The sequence below is a fragment of the Dipodomys spectabilis genome, unplaced genomic scaffold, assembly GCF_019054845.1.
Source record: "Dipodomys spectabilis isolate Male_0828 unplaced genomic scaffold, ASM1905484v1 ptg000004l, whole genome shotgun sequence".
Lineage (NCBI taxonomy): Eukaryota > Metazoa > Chordata > Mammalia > Rodentia > Heteromyidae > Dipodomys > Dipodomys spectabilis.
In genome coordinates this window covers 1,246,128-1,266,914 of record NW_024870681.1, presented here as the reverse complement: position 1 = coordinate 1,266,914, position 20,787 = coordinate 1,246,128, and the positions used below count along the sequence as shown (strand labels likewise).

Below are 20,787 nucleotides of genomic sequence, written 5' to 3'. Positions count from 1 at the left end.
TTCTTATCACCAGTTAATCAACAAGAAGTCAGAAATGGAACTGTAGCTCAAGTGATAATGTATGTATAAATATATGTATATGTATATGATATATGGTATATATCATATATGAGTCTTGTCAGCTATATGATTTTCTCCCATTTTGTAGTACTTTGTTGATTGTGTCCTTTGATGGACAGAATCTTATTTTTTTGTTGTTGTTGGTCATGGGGCTTGAACTCTGGGCCTGGGCGCTGTCCCTCAGCTCTTCAGCCCAAGGCTAGCGCTCTACCACTTAAGCCACAGCACCACTTCCAGTTTTCTGGTAAAAACTTAATTTAAAAAATTATTTTATTGTAAAGATGCTATACAGAGGGTTTACAGTTACATGAGTAAGGTAATGAGTACATTTCTTGTTGGGAAACTTAAAAATTTAATGTAGCTTAATTTATCAGTTTTGTTCTTGTCATTGCTGCTTGTGAACACTGGTTTTCAAAGGCATCAAATTTGATATAATCATATTAACAGATTATATTTAACATATAATTTTCCCAATAAATAATATTTAGTTAAAATAGGAAATTATCAGAGCTTTTTAAAAAAATTCAGCTGGCTTTTTAGTTCTAACATTCTTCCTACTATTCAATTTCCTGTTACAAATCACATTTGAGCCCACAAACTGACAAAATGAGTCCTGGCATGTCTAATGAAAAGACTCAGTTCTGGTTTATTCTGTAGTAAGTGATATGAATGTCAGTATGATCATCAATGGTCAAATATATACAAAAAAATCCATCTTCTTACACACTATTTAGCTACAAGGGGCATTCAATTGCTAGGTAAAAGCATTTCTTTGAGTCTGACTAAATACATTGAATACAAGAAATTGAATATATAAAATGGGTGCTAGTAGGTTTTTATTTCTAATTTTTATAGCAATCCTTTTCTTGTAAAAGTCCTCTGCTTATTATATTATTGAATTACTGTCAACAATTTTCAAAAACATCCTTTAGCTTGTCAGTTCAGTGCTATGAATAAGAGAACATTTTCATTGCTTCATCATTGTGTAACTTTTCAGAAAAAGTTCCAAGGGATGACAAGACAAAACATAAAACTTGAAATTAATGCAGAGACATTTAAGTTTGGCCTAGTAAGAAACTAAGACTCCTTTGGAATTCTTTCTTCATTCTCATAAAAATATGATTAGGATGCTTGGTAAAATTTTGGTTGTTTCTACCTCTTAAGCCTATATCAAATAAGATTTTACTGCCAGATCTTCCCTAATAGAAAATGAGAAAGTAAACTTTAAATCAAAATTTATGTGACAAGACTGAAAAAATATTATCAATAATCTTGGTTATTGGTGAAGAGGAAGTATTTAAAAAGTTTTTAAAATTCTTATTATAAAGGTGATGTATAGAAGGGTTACAGTTACATATGTCAGGCAAAGAGTACATTTCTTTTTGGACAGTGTCACCACTTCCCTTTCTGTCTTTTCCCTCCTTCTTTTCCCCACCCCCAAGTTGTATAGTTCATTTTCAACTTAGTGTTTAGTTAGTACCACTACTACAATTGTTCACCATTTGTCCCTCTATTTCTGTGCCCCTCTTACCTTCCCCAAAATAGACAAACAAACAAGACAAAATAGATAAACAAGACAAAAAGAAAACAAAAAAAAAAGCAACAGAGAAAAATCTCTTGTTCTCATTTCCTGGAGTTCATTTCGATAAATATTATTTCATATGAGCAGAAGCACATAAAGCATTGCACCTCTGTGTTCCTCTGCTAAAAGTATCCTCTTTTGGTCTCCCTGTGGGTGAATGCCTAGAGTCCTGTATAATTTATCATGTTGCAATGTATTTTAGATCTAGGTTCCACATATGAAAAAAAATGTGCCCTTTGGGTCTCTGAGCATGGCTTACCTCACAACATGATTTGTTCTAGGTCCATCAAATTCCCCGCAATTGGTATAATATTATTCTTTTTAATGGCTGTGTAAAATCCATTGTGTATAGGTACCACTTTTTTTTTGTTGTTGTTATGGGACTTGAATTCTGGGCCTGGGCTCTGTCCCTGAGCTCTTCAGCTCAAGGCTAGCACTCTACCACTTGAGCCACAGAGCCACTTTCAGTTTTCTGGTGGTTAATTGGACTTTCCTGCCCAGGCTGGCTTTGAACCGTGATTCTCAGAACTCAGCATCCTGAGTAGCTAGGATTACAGGCGTGAGCCACCGGTGCCTGGCTTAGGTAACACATTTTTTGATCCACTTATCTACTGTAGGGAATCTGGGCTGTCTCTATAATTTGGCTATTGTGAACACTGCAGCAATGAACATGGATGTGCAAATGTCTTTTTTTTTTTGTCGGTCGTGGGGCTTGAACTCTGGGCCTGGGTGCTGTCCCTCAGCTCTTCAGGTCAAGGTTAATGCTCTACCACTTGAGCCACAATGCCTCTTCCAGCCTTTTCTGCTTGTGTGGTGCTGAGGAATCAAACCCAGGGCCTCATGCATGCAAGGCAAGCAGATGTCCAAGTGTCTTTACAGTTTCCTGGCTTGTGATGGCCAGGAGTAGATGGCCAGGAGTGGTATAGCTGGGTCACAGGGAAGATCTATACTTAGTTTTCCTGCTGTTTTTACATGGGAGACCAGTACTCGAACTGGGTACCTGACACTTTGGCTCATTGGCTAGCACTCTAAACCAACTGAGCCACCCCTTAAACCCCTATATGTAGTTTTTTGAGGAACTTCTAGACTGCAGTCCAGAATAGCTGTACTAGTTTAGAAAAGGAAGTATTTTTTTCCAGTTGTAGTCTAGAAGAGGAGGATATGGATTAACAAATATCTGCTAACTAAACATTAAGGAAGCATTTCCTTTAGCTAGCCACTTTATAATGAGCATTCTCATTGTATCCATTCTGTATGCCATTCAGAATGTCGCATTTCATTGGATTCAGAGGATATTAATTTGCTTTGTATTTAAATGACCATAGGACTTCCAGGGCTATTTCTTTTGTGACATAGGACTTCCAGGGATATTTCTTTTGTGAGACAGTAACTTTTTTGTTTTGTTTTGTTTGGGATAGAGTCTCACTATTGGCTTCAAACTTAAGACCTTTCTGCCTCAGTCTCCTGAATGCTTGGATAATAGGTATACACCACCACATTCAGCTGGAAGTTGCTTTTTAAAACTATGTAAATTATGTTGGGCTACATACAGAAACCCTGTTTCAAAAAAGAAAAAGAGGAAGGAAGGAGAGAGGAAAGGAAAGAAGGAAATAAAAACATTTAAATGGCATGACAGAAATGTATCATTGTTTTGTGGTGCTGGGACTGAACCTACACATGCCAGGAAAGTGCTCTACCACTTGGCTCCAAAAATGTTAATTTTACACTTCCTAGATTTCTCTCATAATTTTCTTTCAATGGCAGGAATCATTGGCACCCTTGAAACAACAAAATGAATGATAAACATGTATAAAACTGAAGGGTAACATATTCTTCAGTTGATATTTTCCTAAAAGGTAAGAAAAATTTGCTTTTTTTCCTCAGAGATTGTTGAAAACAGACAAAATTAGCCTTTCTGCATCTTTTGAAAATATTCTACCATTTAAAGTCCTTTTGAACAATTTGAATTCCCCACCTCCACCTTCTGGTACTACTGAGTGTGAGCTCATGAGCCTTGTGCTTGCTAAGCTTTCATTATTTCTCAGGTGAGATGCAGCGTTCTTGCTGGGGGCAATCTTCCTACCCACATTGCTGGGGTCATAAATAGATGCAACCCTACCCAGTTTATTGATTGAGATTGGGTGTCACTACCTCTTTGTCTAGGCTAGCCTCCAACGAGGATCCTCCCCCATCTTCTTCCTGGCTGGAATTATTACAGGTGGGAGTCACTGTAATAATGATGCTTTTATTTTTCTCCCCAGATTGTTATCATCATCATCATCATCATCATCATCATCATCATCATCATCATCATTTTGCATTGAGCAAAATGACTGGCCCCTGAAAGGAATTCAGTATCTTTTCCAATGAGGCAGAGCAACATTCATCAGAGCTTCAGTAAAAGATGAATGTTCACAGTATACAAATGGCTTGTTTACTTGTTCCAAATAAAAGAAAATTCCAAGTAACTTAATTCTTAAAGTAGTTCCAGTTTTTGAAAGATCAGTGGAAATAGATAAACATCTAATAAAACTAAAGATTTAGAGAGAAAAATCAATAACTATAAAAATGCTGTAGGATATATGACAAACCTCCTGGGCTGTGACCGGCATTCTTCTTCCCCACTGTCTGCCTCCTGTATAAACAGAAAATAAACAAAAAAGAAAAAGAAAAAATTAAAACTAAGTCTCATATCACAATATCACCAATGAAATTTTACTGAACTTTATATATAGAAATATCTCATTCATGTTGCTGTGCATTTAAACTAAAAATTCTTTATTAAAAATGATTTGTTACATCAGGAGGTTGAAACAGAACTTATTCCTAGAGAAAATATCAACAGCAGCTGGGTGCCAGTGGCTCACGCCTGTAATACTAGTTACTCAGGAGGCTGGGATCTGAGGATCGCAGTTCAAAGCCAGCCCGGGCAGGAAAGTCTGTGAGACTCTTATCTCCAATAAACCATCAGAAAACCAGAAATGGCACTGTGGCTCAAGTGCTAGAGTGCTCACTTTGAGCTGAATAGTGCAAGGAAAGCTCCCAAGCCCAAAGTTCAAGCCCCATGACTGACAAAAAAGAAAAAAAAAGAAAATATCAAGAGCAGTTTACAAACAAATTTCATTGATAACAAAATGTTACATATGAAAACAATTGGCTCTGAAAACCAACATGTTGTGTGCTGTTATATGATCTTAACTTTAAAATAAGTGGGAACTGATGGGTACCAGTGGCTCACACCTATAATCTTAACTACTCAGGTGGCTGAGATCTGAGTATCATGGCTTGAAGCCAGCCCCAGGTAGAAAAATCTGTGAGACTCTTATCTCCAATTAATCACCAAAAAGCCAGAAATGGAGCTGTGGCTCAAGCTCTCAAGAGAGCTAGCCTTGAGCAAAAAAGCTCAGGAACAGCATCCAAGCCCTGAGTTCAAGTCCCAATACTAGTATTAGGAAAAAAAGAAAAGAAAACGTAGGCATTCAGACTATTACCAATAAATATCATAAAATGGCTTATGATCCAGATTCCCTAAACATTAACCTAAACAATGAGCATGACTTTCAAGTACTCAAGATAAAAATCATCAGCACCTTAAACATAATTTTCTAAGTGCTTAAAACGTATCAGGCACTGTATACACCATATAAGTACATTATAAACTCAGAGGAATTTTAATAATTTTAATTAACACACAAAAATGATAAATCAATATAATAAAAAAAGCACTTAATCACAGTTATTTTTTGTGTGGTATTGATGTTTGAATTCAGGACCCTAGGTTTGGTTGGCAGGTATTCTACCATTTGAGCCATACCCCCAGCCCTGAACCATAGTTTAACTGCAATATTTCTTTTTTTTATGGTGGCACATAAATTTAAGTCTTTTTTCCCTGTTTAAAATGTCTGTCTGTTTTTCTTGAGTTTTACTATTATCTAGCCTAGGCTGGCCTTAAATCCTCCTGCCTCCAATTATTGGGGTTACAGGTGTACACAGACATGGCCAGCTCTAAGAAGTCTATAAGTTATGACAGCTTAGACTCAATGACTGTTTTACAGGTGAAGAAAAAAAAATTTGCAAAAGAAATTAAGTTATCCAAGGAAACTGCATATAAGTGAAGCTAGAATTAATTAAATAATATACTACCTTCCAATTCACTAGAAATCATATCATTTACTTCTCTGTGGCCTAGTTTAGAAACTAGTACATATTATATATTATACCTATCTCCACAGAGACAAAAAAATTGATATGAAAGAGAAGTAGAAAAGATGATAGAGTTAATGACACTGAGAAGCTTTCTCTTTAAACTTGCTTCTTGACATTTCATATTTGTTTTTACCATCACTTTTGCCCTACTTGGCATACACAGCAGTATTTATTTTTTAAAAGTAAAACATATAAACAATGAAACATACAATCTTGAGTGTACCATCTAGTGATTTTTTTTTTTTTTTTTTTTGTCAGTCGTGGGGCTTGAACTCTGGGCCTTCCCATAGCTCTTCAGCTCCAGGCTAGGCTCTACCACTTGAGCCACAGCGCCACTTCTGGTTTTCTGGTGGGTAATTGGAGGTAAGAGTCTCATGGACTTCCCTGCCCTGGCTGGCTTTGAACCTTGATCCTCAGATCCCAGACTCCTGAGTAGCTAGGATTACAGGTGTGAACCACCGGCGCCTGGCTCCACTACATTTTTTCTATTAAAAATTAATACATAAGCCTGGCTCTGGTGGCTCACACCTATAATTCTGGCTACTCAGGGAGATGAAATCTGAGGATCACAGTTCAAAACCAGCCCAGGCAGCAAAGTTGGTTAGATTCTTATCTCTAATTAGCCAGTAAAGAACCAGAAGTAAAGATGTGGCTCAACTGGTAGAATGCCATCCTTGAATGGAAAAACTAAAGGACAGTGGTATTTAGCAGCACAGATCTCCAGTAGAGGGCAGACAAGTCAAAGCTTACCACTTGAACTGCAGAAAGCATTACATCCACAGAAAATATCAAGAGAAAACATACATTGTTATTGTTTAAAGACCATTATTGATGCCTTAAACCTTGCTAAAGAGCCCTAGTTATCAGATGTCTTTCACAGAAATCTTTCTGTGGTATATAATGCTTCTAAATTGCAAAATGGAGCACTGGAGTTTAGGAATCTGGCTCAGCTGTCAGACATGTGCTCATATAGGACAGGCATACCTGGAATGCCAATAGCAGCACTGTTTACTGACTACTTAGCTCAATCTCCCCCACCCATCTGGCACATCTTAAACATCATCCAACAAGTACCTATGTATATATCTGGACCATGATTTCAATCTAGGTTTTTCATTTCCTTTTGGTGAACTGAGGAAGTACTCAGTCTTAAGGACTCATATTTTTCCCTTTAGGTGAATCAACCAAGAAAGAGTCTGATGTATATATTTGTCTCAGCAGATTGAGGAGCTGTCATATGGGGTGAGGGAGTTGGTAGAAGTCTTCAGTCTTACTAATCAGGGCACAACATGGAGACCTAAATAAAAAGCATTTTTTTTTTAAGAAATTTTTTGGAGCCGTAAGGCTAGATTTTGCAAAGTACTATACATTATCTGCTTTGATTGCTTGCCATCTTTCTGCCATTAAAGATGCCAGACAAATTCTATTTAATAGGCTGACTTTATGACATTAGTTGGAAAGAGTTTTCTACTGCTTTTTGTTTTGAGACAGGGTCATGCTATGTTACCCAGGCTAGCCTTGAACTTGCAATTCTCTATGTGCTGGGATTTATAAGGATGTACAACCATGCCCAACTCTTTTTCATTCACTTCCATCAATACTAGTATCACAAAAATTTTCTTTCTCCCATGCTTTGGAAAAATGAGACCACTTAGTTTCAGACATTAGGTACTTCAACAGCAAGTGAATTTTCCTATATTGAAATTCCTGTATTATCTCCAATAAATCAGGCCATCTTCTTCTATGGTTCTCTAGTATGGTAGTTCTTGCACTGCCTGTTTACTTGTTGGTCTATAGATTATAAGCTTGAAGACAAAAACTGTGTACAAAAACTGCCAGAAAATAAACAACAACATCAACACAAGTATTTTGGGAGAGAGTCATCAAACATTTTCCATTCTCTATAGTGTTGTGAACTCAGCTTTTAAACACTGTTTACTATGTATTATTTAAAATATAACTAGACGGGCTGGGAAGGTGGATCAGTGGTAGAGCGCTTGCCTTGCATGCATGAGGCCCTGGGTTGGATTCCTCAGCACCACATAAGCAAAAAGAAAAAAGCTGGAAGTGGCGCTGTGGCTCAAGTGGTAGAGCGCTAGCCTTGAGCTAAAGAGCTGAGGGACAGCGCCCAGCCCCAGAGTTCAGGCCCCACGACTGGACCCCCCCCCCCCAAATATATATATATATATATATATATATATATATATATCTAGATAGTTATAATTCCTCACATAAGAAGTATATTCATAGTCATAGCCATCCCACATGATTAGGCAATCATTTTAGAGATTTGCACAACAGAATTCTGATGGAAACAGAGATAATGGAGCAATGTGTTAAACTGTGCAACAGTGATAAATTAATGAGATAAATCACTATTCTCTTCCTTATCCGCAATCTTTCTTTATTGTTTCTATTTTTAACCTATCTATTAAAATAAGTGTCCTAAAACTTTAGTTCATTAATTCATAATTAGTGTGTGGTTTAAGATAAAGCTATCTAACTTTATTTTAATTTTTATCTTAAAGAGTAAAAATTTAATAAATTAGTTATTTTGGCACTATCTGGTTTGACCTATTCCTTTCACTGACTTTACATGCACATTAGTTATATGTTAAACATCTTGGGTCAATTTCTGGGCTTCCCAGTTGTACATTGATTTATTTCTTGTACTAGCATCATTCCATCTATTACTGTATCATAGTTGTTTCTAATATTTGACTATAAAAATTTCATCTTTTTTTTTTGTGTGTGTCAATCCTGGGGCTTAAACTCAGGATCTAAGCACTGTTCCTGAGTCTTTTTGCTCAAGGCTAGCATTCTACCACTTGAGCCACAGCTCCACTTTTGGCTTTTTGGTGGTTAATTGGAGATAAGGTCTCATGAACTATCCTGCCCAGGCTAAGTGATCCTCAGATCTCAGCCTCCTAGTAGCTAGGATTAAAGGTGTGAGCCACCAGTGCCCCATGTCACATTTTATTTATTTATTTGGTCAGTTGTGGAGTTTGAACTCTGGGCCTGGGCTCTGTCCCTCAGCTCTTCAGCTTAAGGCTAGTGCTCTACCACTTGAGCCACAGCACCACTTCCGGTTTTCTGAGTGGTTTATTGGAGATAAGAGTCTCACGGACTTTCTTGCCTGGGCTGGCTTTGAACCTTGATCCTCAGATCTCAGCCTCCTTAGTAGCTAGGATTACAGGCATGAGCCACCAGCACCCTATTCACCTTTTAATTTTTAAAGTATGCAATTGCATCCACTTATTATTCCAAATGAACTCTGGAATGACTTTATTAGGGTGGTTAGTTGTAGATAAGGGTCTCACAGACTTTCTTATCCTAGTTGGCTTCAAACCACAATCCTTAGATCTCAGCCTCCTGAGCAGCTAGAATTATACAGGCACCTGGCTGAATTTTAAATCTTGATATAGCTTTAGAGAACATTTATGCTCTTGACAGGGCATGGTAGTATACATCTGTAATTCCAATACTGAAGAGACTACAGTAGAAAGATCACAAATTGGAGTCAAAACTGTTTATATAGTGAGACTGTATCAAAGGCAAAACCCCAAACAAGACAATAAAAAGATATCCTAAATTTGAGGAAACATTAGTGATGTACACTCCCAAACACACATACATCAGTTAACAGCTTAGGAGAGAAGAAAACACTACAATCAACTTTTCAGTACAATCCTTTTCTTCTGCTGTCCTTAAGGAGTTAAAATATATATATATAAGGTCATTAGAATTCAGATAAACTTAATTACCACCAAAGTCTATGGATGATACAGTTATATTAGTCTGCTAATTATTCTGTGTTATCTATTAGTAATATATTCTTCCAGAAGATCACAGTGGGCCCTAACATTAGCCATATTTATCATTAATAAAACAAGTCTAATCTTGACTTCCTAATCACATTTGCAAAGTGATTGCAACTAAGCTGTACTGTTATGTTGATATTAATGGTGAACAAATATTTCTGCTTATAAAAATGAGTTTGGGAGAGATGTCAATGAGCCTAATATTTTTTCCTCAAAAGACAATTTATATTAAGTTGCTTTTGTAACTGAAAAAAAAGTGCCATTGAACAATAGTGAGAAAATGAAATGCTTTACTTCTACTTCACTGAAGACTAAAATAAAATTTTTTCTATTTAAATAAAAGCATACTGGGAACAATTAATGAAAGTTATACACTACAGGAAACAACCTGTCTACATGGAACTTTCTCCAAAATAGATCATATCCTAACCTATTAGGCCATAATAAATTGAATTAGATCTCTATGGCATAAGATAATTACAGAAAATATTTAAAACATATGGAACTGGCTGGGTGCTGGTGACTCACACCTATAATCCTAGCTACTCAGGAGGCTGAGATTTGAGGATCACAGTTCAAAGTCAGCCCAGGCAGAAAAGTCCCCATGAGACTCTTTCTCTCCAATTAACCACTCAAAAGCCAGAAGCGGTGCTGTGGCTCAAGTTGTAGAGTGCTAGCCTTGCACAAAATGGCAGAGGGACAGTTTCCAGGCCTTAAATTCAAGCCCCATAACCAACAAAAAACAAAAAACCACCCCAAAACAAAAAACCCATTTGGAGACTGAACAACACATTGTTGAGTGACATGTGGGTGGGTCACTGAAGAAATAAAGGGAGAAATAAAGAAGTTTCTGTAGTTTAATGAAAATGAAAAGATATTCTATCAGAACCTCTGGTATACAGCAAAAGCAGTGTTGAGAAAAACCTTTACGGAGTGTCTACATTTGTGCATATATATTACATGTTATAATTATATATTATACACAATATATATAATAAATAGGGGCTGGGAATGTGGCTTTAGTAGTAGAGTGCTTGCCTAGCATGTATGAAGCCCTGAGTTCAATTGCTCAGTACCACATAAACAGAAAAAGCCAGAAGTGGTGCTGTCGCTCAAATGGTAGAGTGCTAACCTTGAGCACAAGAAGCTCAGGGACAGTGCCCAGGACCTGAGTTCAAGCCCCAGGACTGGCAATAAATAAATAAATGAGTAAATAAATAAACAAATGAATAATAGCATGATGATCTTAGACTTCTCAAAAAATAGAACAAGCAAAATTCAAAACTAGTAGATCGGGCTGGGAAGGTGGCTCAGTGGTAGAGTGCTTGCCTTGCATGCATGAGGCCCTGGGTTCGATTCCTCAGCACCACATAAGCAAAAAGAAAAAAAAAGCTGGAAGTGGCGCTGTAGCTCAAGTGGTAGAGCATTAGCCTTGAGCTGAAGAGCTGAGGGACAGCGCCCAGGCCCAGAGTTCAGGCCCCACAACAGGACCCCCCCCCCCCAAAAAAAAAAAAAAACAACTAGTAGATGGAGAGACAAATAAACTATATAAAGCTGGGCAAAGGTTGCTCACACCTGCAATTCTAGCTACTCAGGAGATTGAGGTCTGAAGATCATGGTTCAAAGCCAGCCTGGGCAGGGAAGTTCATGAGACTCTTTTTTTTGGGGGGGTGGGGGTGTCTAGTCGTGGGGCCTGAACTCTGGGCCTGGGTGCTGTCCCTCAGCTCTTCAGCTCAAGGCTAGCGTTCTACCACTTGAGCCACAGCACCATTTCCGGCTTTTTTCTTTTTGCTTATGTGGTGCTGAGGAATCGAACCCAGGGCCTCATGCATGCAAGGCAAGCACTCTACCACTGAGCCACCTTCCCAGCCCCTCATGAAACTCATCTCCAATTAACCACCAGAAGTGGAGCTGTGACTTGAGTGGTAGAACACTAGCCTTGCGCACGAAAACTCTGTGATGGTGCTCAGGCCCCAAGGTCAAGCCTCAGGACCAGTACCCACTAAAAAACAAACACACAAAAACTATATAAATAAGCCATGGTTCTTAGGGAAAAAATAAGATCGATAAACTCCTAACTGGTTGGTGTTCTACTACTTGAGCTATGTCTCCAGCTCAGCATTTGTTGGTTATTTTAGAGAAAGAGTTTGACAAACCTTTCTGCCTGGACTTTGAACTGCAATACTCCAGGTCCCAGCCTCCTTTACAGACATGAGCCACTGACACCCAGCCCAGCCTCCATTTTATACCTATGTCCTTTTTACTAAGCCATTCTCTCTGAAGTCAATTTGCAGTCATCTTGGGATCCAAAAAGATTGGACAGTATACCAAGACCACCAGCCAGACATCAATTACTCTTTTTTTTTTTTTGGTGCAGTCGTGGGGCTTGAACTCTGGGCCTGGGCGCTGTACCTCAGCTCTTCAGTTCAAGGCTCATGCTCTACCACTTGAGCCACAGCGCCACTTCCTATCAATTACTCTTATTGTCAATGACACATTGCAATTTGCCAATCCTGAGACAAGAAGCTATATCAGACCATCTATGGCTGCCACCTTATAACCACAGGAACAAAGCTCTCCACCTGCCCCCAATTGTTCCTCCTACTTAAACCTAAAGCAAATGTCTGCACAGGGAATATGGATTGAACTTTTGTTTACTTTGCTCTTCCTGTGGCATACCTATGCCTCATAATAAACCTCTTTTCTCTCTGCCCTTCAAACCATTACTTGTCTCTTTATTTGGTGTGTTGGGTAAATGGCCAGAACTGACCTATGAAAGCTAGGGAATTTGGATGTTGGTCCTAAAATCTCTGTAATATATCCTTCCAAGAGCTTTTCTGACTGAGGAACTCAAGATATCTCTACTTATTTCTCATAATATTTTGGTTTCAAGTAGTAAAAAACATACCTTCAAGTGGTTTGGACAATAAGGAAAAGTATCATGTACGTGATAACACAAGGAAATTCAGTGGCTAAACTTTATTAAGGATACCAAGTTTTTCTCATCCTGACTGTATCAGCATTGACCTTAGGTTAATATGGTTCCAATATAACTACTACAATCAAAGTTAATTACATATATAGCCAACAATTATCAGATTAGGAAAACAGTTTTTCCCCAGTGTCTTTTACAGTACAAAGGAAATTGTCTGAGAAGTGTTCTGGCTCCTTAAACTTCCCTTCTCACCTCACTGTCCAGATCTGATCGCATAGCCATGCGTACATCAACCTGTCACAATAGGTAGACCTATCAGTCTAATCAGATTTGATGGTCTGGAATTGGAACAATTTTCCTTGAAGCATTTGGCTACAGGAAAGAGATGCTTACCTAAGTGAACAAAAATAGAGCTTCCTATTAGAAATGATGGGGTAGAATGGGTGGGTATTGGGTATTCAGTTTCAGAATAAAAGATTAGCCAGATTTAGAAATTAAGACAACCAGGAAATAAAGCTGAAAATCACTAAGCATTCCTCCCATTACCATCTCCCTAAATGAGTAATATAGTCTGAGAATATAAGCTAGTTCCTTGAGCAGAATGGAATGCTCTACATGTTGTACTCACTGTCTCCATAATTTGACTAATACCCATCCTGAGTCCCTAGTTTCTGCATTTTGGAAAACACAGACCTATCCTAAATGCATTGTCTACATGTGTGGGAATTTAGCAAAATGATTAGAAATTGTTAGGTGATGTTACCACTGTTTAAGTAAGCGTTCAAGCTGATTCCACCTCAAAAGGTACAAATATACTAGGATAAGGACCATCAGTTTGAGGCCCTGTACTCCCGCCATGTCAGGCCAGAGATGCTTTTCACTCTCTTTTCTATTTCTCTTACTTTATCCTCCTTTGCTAAATTAATCCTTGTTAAATTTCCACCTTATAAATTACCTTTCTTGTGAAGTCTCTTGAAATTTTTTCATCATGGGTTTCAAGTTATCATGATTTACATAGAAATTGAGAAACTAAGTTAAGGACTCTCGCCCACTTCTTTCTTCTCTTTCACTGGGGACACTTCTCGTCCCTTTCTCACAAGACTATTCAACTATGTCTGTAGACCTACACACTATACAACTTCAAATTTGTAATGAATATATATTACTTTTGCCTTTCCCATTAGTTCCTCCTCTGATGATAATGATAATTTTCTTGCAGGGGACCAACTTGTCCTATTCTCCTGCTGAAACTACTGAAAGAGAAGTATCTTTCCATTAGTGTGGCCAAACTGATTTTTAAAGAGTACAAGTTGAATTGTAAACAGCTGTTTTCACAGCATCATAAAGAAGCCTTCTATAAGAATAAAATCAGAGCCAGGTGCTGGTGGCTCACGCCTGTAATCCTAGCTACTCAAGAGGCTGAGATCTGAGGATCACAGTTCAAAGCCAGTCCAGGCAGGAAAGTCTGTGAGACTCTTATCTCCAATAAAACCACTAGAAAACTGGAAGTGGCACTGTGGCTCAAGCGGTAGAGTGCTCGCCTTGAGCTGAAGAGCTGAGGGACAGTGCCCAAGGCCAGAGTTTAAGCCCCACAACCAACCAAAAAATTAAAAAAAAAAAAAAAAGAATGAAATCAGCACATTAAATAAAAGCTTTGAAAAATTGAAAACTTGAATCCAATTATGCCTTAAATTCATTCGTTATACTTTACAAATATCCTTAATTTTCTATTTTTACAGGCACACAAATTAAAGAATTTAAAGGTTAAATAACAGATTGCTAGTTTACCCTGCTCATAAGAACATGTTGCTCCTCACATAAACTTGAGGACCTATCATAAAGATTATACATAGGGCTGGGAAGGTTGCTCAGTGGTAGAGTGCTTGTCTTGCATTCATGAGGCCTTGGGTTTGATTCCTTAGCACCACATAAGCAGAAAAGCCAGAAGTGGCACTATGGCTCAAGTGGTAGAGTGCTAGCCTTGAGCTGAAGAGCTGAGGAACAGCACCCAGGCCCAGAGTTCAGGCCCCATGATGGACAAAAAAAAAAAAAAATCAATCTTGCTGACAAGAATGTTCATGCTCACAGAGCTTACTGCTTCCTATACTATACACTAGGTTAATTTTCAAGGCTTCAATACTAATATATTGCTACAAATCAGACTTTTTGTTTAACTTTTCCTTGGTTACCTAATTTCTCTATTTTCAGATAGTAGGGAGTTACTATCATTTTCCTGCTTACATAAGAACTGTCATAGTCAAGATTAGAGTATGTACATACTGTCTGAGTTTTAAACACCTTTAATTATAGACTTTGTCCTGCCACATGATATAAAACAAGGCAATGATGACTTTATCAAAGGTCATAGTTCTAAAGGCAAGTTTATTTCCTGTATGGGTAAGTCAGGAAACACTGTTGTATATACATATAACTGCATATACTAAATATTTTAATAATCTCATTCTATAAACATTACTGTTTTAGGGCTGGGAAGGTGGCTCAGTGGTAGAGCACTTGCCTTGCATGCTCGAGGCCCTGGGTTTGATTCCTCAGCACCACATAAGAAAAAAACCGGAAGTGGCGCTGTGGCTCAAGTGGTAGAGTGCTAGCCTTGAGCTGAAGAGCTGAGGGACAGCGCCCAGGCCCAGAGTTCAGGCCCCAGGACCGGACCCCCCCCCCCCCAAAAAAAAAGAAACTGTTTTTTAAAGAAGGAAATAGTTATTTTTAATTTTATGCATCCATTGTCATCCACTCAAAACTCCCCAGGACTCTTTTCTTTTTGGTCGGTTGTGAGGCTTGAACTCTGGGCCTGGGCGCTGTCCCTCAGCTCTTCAGCTCAAGGCAAGCGCTCTACCACTTGAGCTACAGCGCCACTTCCGGTTTTCTGGTGGTTTATTGGAGATAGGAGTCTCACGGTCTCTCCTGCCCGGGCTGGCTTTGAACCGCGATCCTCAGATATCAGCCTCCTGAGTAGCTAGGATTACAGGCGTGAGCCACCAGCGCCCGGCTTCCCCAGGACTCTTAAGAGAGAGTGTTTTAGGACTTTCTTCCTAGTTTTATAAAATGCACCAAAAGCAGAAATACATACATTTTAGAGAACGGGTTCATGATAACCAAGATAGACAGTTATAATCCATGTAAGCAAGTAATCTGATGAACTTAGAGGCAAAATAAAAAAATATATTTCTTTGTACTAATTCCTTAGAAAATATTTTATCAGAAGATCACAGTTTCTAAGCCTAGAATTACATCTTGCTGAGTGAAGAAGTCAACATTTAAACTTCTTGGGAAGCTAAAACAATTTATTTTGGAAAAGCAAAACTGTCAATGATTAACCTGAAGCTTTGCTTAGCAGTGTAATTATACACGTTAGTTACCTAGTAATGAAGACATGGATGTTTCCAAGTAACTATATTCAGTAGAAAGTTTCTGCAGTGACAGTACCTACTCTTTGGTATTTGTGAAAAGCAAGCTTCAAAGCAAAATCACAGGACTGATTATAACAAGCAACCCTTCCTCATCTTCTATGTCCATCTCTAAATGGCATTTGTAAGATTAAACCATATGTACAATGTTTATCAGCTGGTGAGACTAAATTCCTTAAGCTTAACAATAGTGGTGGTTACACAAGTTCACATTTGAGCCATGGATAGAATGCTATGCTGTAGGCCACAAACAGTGTGAAGGAAATAAATTATCTAAAGTCACACAGTTCTTTCTCCAACCTCTCTCCACCCGTTGCCATTATTAGGTCTTGAACTCAGGGTCTGGAGCTCTCACTTGTTTGCTTACCCAGCTGGTGATCTATCACTTGAGCCATGCCTCCAGCCCAAGTTTTTGTTGGTTTATTGGAGATAGAGTTTCACAGACTTTTTTCTGCCCAGGCTGGCTTCAAACTAAGTTCCTCCAGATCTTATCCTCCTGAGTACCTAGGATTACAGATATGAGACACCAGTATCTGGTAGTGACAGCAGTAGCTGCTGCTGCTTTTTCTTTTTTCCTTCTTCATTCCTTCTCCACATCCTTTTTCTCCTCTTCCTCCCTTCCTCTTCCCCTTGTTTCTTCCTTCCTTCCTTCCTTTCCTTTCTTCCTTCCTTTCTTCTTTCCTTCCTTCCTTCCTCTCCTCCCTTTCTTCTTTCTTCCTCCTCCTCCTCTTCCTTTTTTGGTGGTTCTGGGGTTTGAACTTAGGGCCCTGTGCTTGTCAGGCACTCTACGACTTGGTCCACATTTCTTTTTGCTCTTGCTGTTTTTCAGAGTCTTGCATTTACACCTGTACTACTCTGTCATATTTATATTTCTTATGTACTTGAGTTGATAGGTGCCACCATGCCCAAATTTATTGACTGAGATGGGGCATGGTCAAGAATTTTTTGCCCAGGTTGGCTTTGAATCTCTACCCTCTCTATCTTAGCCTTCCAAGTAGCTAAGATTATAGGTTGGAGCTAATGCCTAGGGCTAGGTCACACATTGTTTACCAGCATACCATACAATCTCCATTCTCCATAGTAAAGCTATCTTTAAAAAATATCAACCTAACACTCCTCAGCTAACTCTTCAATGACTTTTTTTTTTTTGTAGTTGCTGGTCCTAGGGCTTGAACTCTGGGCCTGGGTGCTGTCCCTCAACTCTTCAGCTCAAGGCTAGCATTCTACCACTTGAGCTACAGAGCCACTTCCTGTTTTCTGGTGGTTTATTGAAGAAAAGAGTCTCATGGCCTTTTCCTGCCTGGGCTGGCTTTGAACCGCAGTCCTCAGATCTCCTAAGTAGCTAGGATTACAGGCATGAGCCACTGGCGCCTGGCTTCAGTGACTTTTTATTGTCAGAGAAAGAACATGAATCTTAATTTTGCTTGTAAGACTCAGCACTACCTGGTCTTTGCTGACTTTACAAGCACCATCTTCAATTATTTTTTTCCCTTAACTTTCTTTGTTCTAGCTTCATTAACTTTCTTTTCATAACTCCTTGATTGTGCTAGCTTTCTGACCTATACAGTTTCTTTGCTCATCTTTCTTCCTTTCCTTTCTGTCTCATCAGTCAGCACAACTTGAGAACCAGTTCCCCCAAAGTAGCTTTTACACTTGACTTTTACCTCTCTCTCTACTCTTTCAAACCAAGTTGGATCCTTCATTGCTGTATTCCATGATATAGTTTACTTTTCAATCTGCATTATTTTTAATTAACTTATTTTATTTTGTGCTGGTATTGAGAATTGAACGCAGGGCCTTGCACCTCTCGCTCAACTTTTTCATTCACAGCTGGTGCTCCATCATTTGAGCGGTCCCTCCAAGTCCACATTACTAATCATAAGAGTCTCACAGATTTTCCTACCCAGGCTGGCTTTGAATCATAATCCTCAGACATCAGCCTCTGAGTAGCTAGTATTATAGGCATTAACCATACTGGCACTCAATGGCAACTTACCTTTTAGGGCATCTAAAATGGCATATAGGTAAGGGACTGCTAGTGTTAAAGAAACACCTTGAAAGGATAAAAGTAGTTATATATAAAATTTAGGTAAATATAACTTGTGGAGGAGATGGGGACAAACAAGTCGTTTAAGGATTCAGGTGGACCTGTTGCAACAATGAGAAGTACAAAATGTCATGTCAAAAACGAGCTTTACAATGTCGGTGTGTGGGGGGGAAGGATTGGGTGGGGGGGAGGGGGGAGGCTGGGAAGGGAGGTGAAGGGTAAACAAAGGAGGAGGCTACAATGCTTGGTAAGAAATGTATGCATTATCCTGCCCATGTAATTGTAACCCCTCTGTACAGTATGTTCTCAAATAAATTAAAATTAAATTAAAAAAAAAATTTAGGTAAATACCTCCTCTGAATACTTTTGCAGATATAGTGTTTCACTGTAGCTATGGAAATTCAGATTTACTTGGTAGGGGAGAAGGCTGAGATGAATACACATAACAAGAGGCCTTTCACTCATCTGTTTTAACTTAGGGCAACCTAACCTTTGATCTTTAGAACAGCAAGTAAAAGATTCTTTTTTTTTTTTCCCAGTTGGTTGTCGAGCTTGAACTCTGGGCCTACGCACTGTCCCTGAGGTATTCAACTCTAGGCAAGCACTCTACCACTTGAGCCACATCATCACTTCCGGCTTTCTGGTGGTTAACTGGCTTTGAACCAGCTCCTGGCAGCAAGTAAGAGATTCTAATGTAAAGTGAAGACCCCAAAGTCCTAGATTGTTTTACTATTAAAAATCTAAAGTGATCTGGGTGCTGGTTGCTCACATTTGTAATTCTAGCTACTAAGGAGGTTGAGATCTGAGGATCACAGTTTGAAGCCAACCTGGGCAGAAAAGTCCATGATACCAAAAAGTAGGAAGTAGAGCTGTGGCTCAAGTGGTAGAGCACTAGCCTTGAGCAAAACAGCTCAGGGGCAATGCCCAGGCCTTGAGTTCCAGTTCCAGGAACAGGCATATACACACACACAAATCTAAAATGATGGCTGGCATGGTTCCAACTCCATTTCTGCCAAAAAAAAAAATCTAATATGAACTTAAAATATTGACTCTAAAATATAAATGACTCTGACATTCCCAAAGTCCTTCATATTCTTACCACCTGGATGAAACTGTTCATATTTAAGATCTCATCTGTGCTTTGACTCATTTATATAGAACTTTTATACAGTTATAATCAGTGTATATATGTTTCATTTTATTGGTCCGGTCGTGGGGTCTGAACTCTGGGCCTGGGTGCTGTCCCTCAGCTCTTCAGCTCAAGGCTAGTGCTCTACCACTTGAGCCATAGCGCCACTTCTGGCTTTTTTTTTTCTTTTTGCTTATGTGGTGCTGAGGAATCCAACCCAGGGCCTCATGCATGCAAGGCAAGCGCTCTACCACTTTGCCAACTTCCCAGCCCCGTTTCATTTATTTTTAAAGGTGACATATCTAGGAAGGAACAGGTCATTCTTGTGCTACAATTACACCTATTATACATGTTATTCCATTATTGCAGTTATTACAGTCATCTTATCTTATAGATCTGTCTTCCCAAGAGGTGAGTTATGTGATGATTAGACTGTTTCCTTTTAAAATAATATTTGTGGAAGTAATAAATTGATTGTGGCTGCAAAATTTTCTACTCCTTTTTACTATTTAAAATATTCAATATATGCACAAAGTATAAAAAAGTCCAAAGTACAATATGATGTATCTAAATAATATTCTTTTTCTATTTTTCCACAAATAATATATACACTGTTTTCCAACTTGGTATTTTCTTTTTTTCTTTTTTCGTGGTACTGGAGTTTAAACTCAGGGCCTCATGTTTGGTAAGCAGGTGCTCTACTACTTGAGCTACTCCTCCAGCCCAAATTTTCTTTTAATAGTATCTCTATAGAATAGAATAACTTCCAGGTGCCGGTGGCTCATGCCTGTAATCCTAGCTACCAAGGAGGCTGAGATCTGAGGATCACTGTTCAAAGCCAGCTCAGGCAGGAAAGACTGTGAGACTCATCTCCAATAAACCACTCAGAAAACCAGAAGTGGTGCTGTGGCTCAAGTGGTAGAGTGCTAGCCTTAAGCTGAAGAGCTGAGGGACCGCGCGCAGGCCCAGAGCTCAAGCCCCAAGACTGACCAAAAAAAAAAAGAATAAATGAGTTCAAATCAAAGCACCATGATGCACATCTTGTTTTTTTTTTATTTTTATTATTGCCATTACAAATGATGTTGCAGTAGTCATCCTCACATACATAGGAATATCTCTGGAAGATAAGTTTCTACTAATATAATTTCTAGAGCAATGTTATGTCATTCAAAATTTTCATATATATTGACAAACTGTCCTTCATATTATAATTTATACTTAACCAACAATATATAGCAAGGCTATTTCCTTATGCCCTTACTTACAAAATCTGAGAGGCCAAAAATAATATTGAATATCTTTTCATATGTTGAAGTGTCATTTGTATATCTCTTTTCAGAGAGTTGGCTAATTTATTTTGCATATTTTCTCTCTGATCTTTAGAAAAATTATATAATACATTACAGAAACTACATTTTTGATACATGTGTTAAAAATATTTTCCCAACTTTTTTTTTCTTTCTGATCCTGGGGTTCAGACTCTGGGCTTGAGCACTGTCCCTGAGATCCTTTTTGCTCAAGACTAGTGCTCTATCTACCACTTGAGCTACAACACCATTTCTGGCTTTTTCTGTGATTAGAG

General features: G+C 38.6%; 1 protein-coding gene across 1 annotated transcript in view; it reads right to left on the bottom strand.

Moving 5' to 3' along the window:
- Ssh2 (slingshot protein phosphatase 2) overlaps nt 1-20,787 on the bottom strand; it is a 220,943-nt gene that overhangs the window by 148,841 nt on the left and 51,315 nt on the right. Inside the window, exon 2 of the mRNA XM_042690953.1 lies at nt 4,234-4,277. Within this exon, the coding sequence (XP_042546887.1) occupies nt 4,234-4,277 (44 nt within the window). The remainder of the gene's footprint in view (nt 1-4,233; nt 4,278-20,787) is intronic.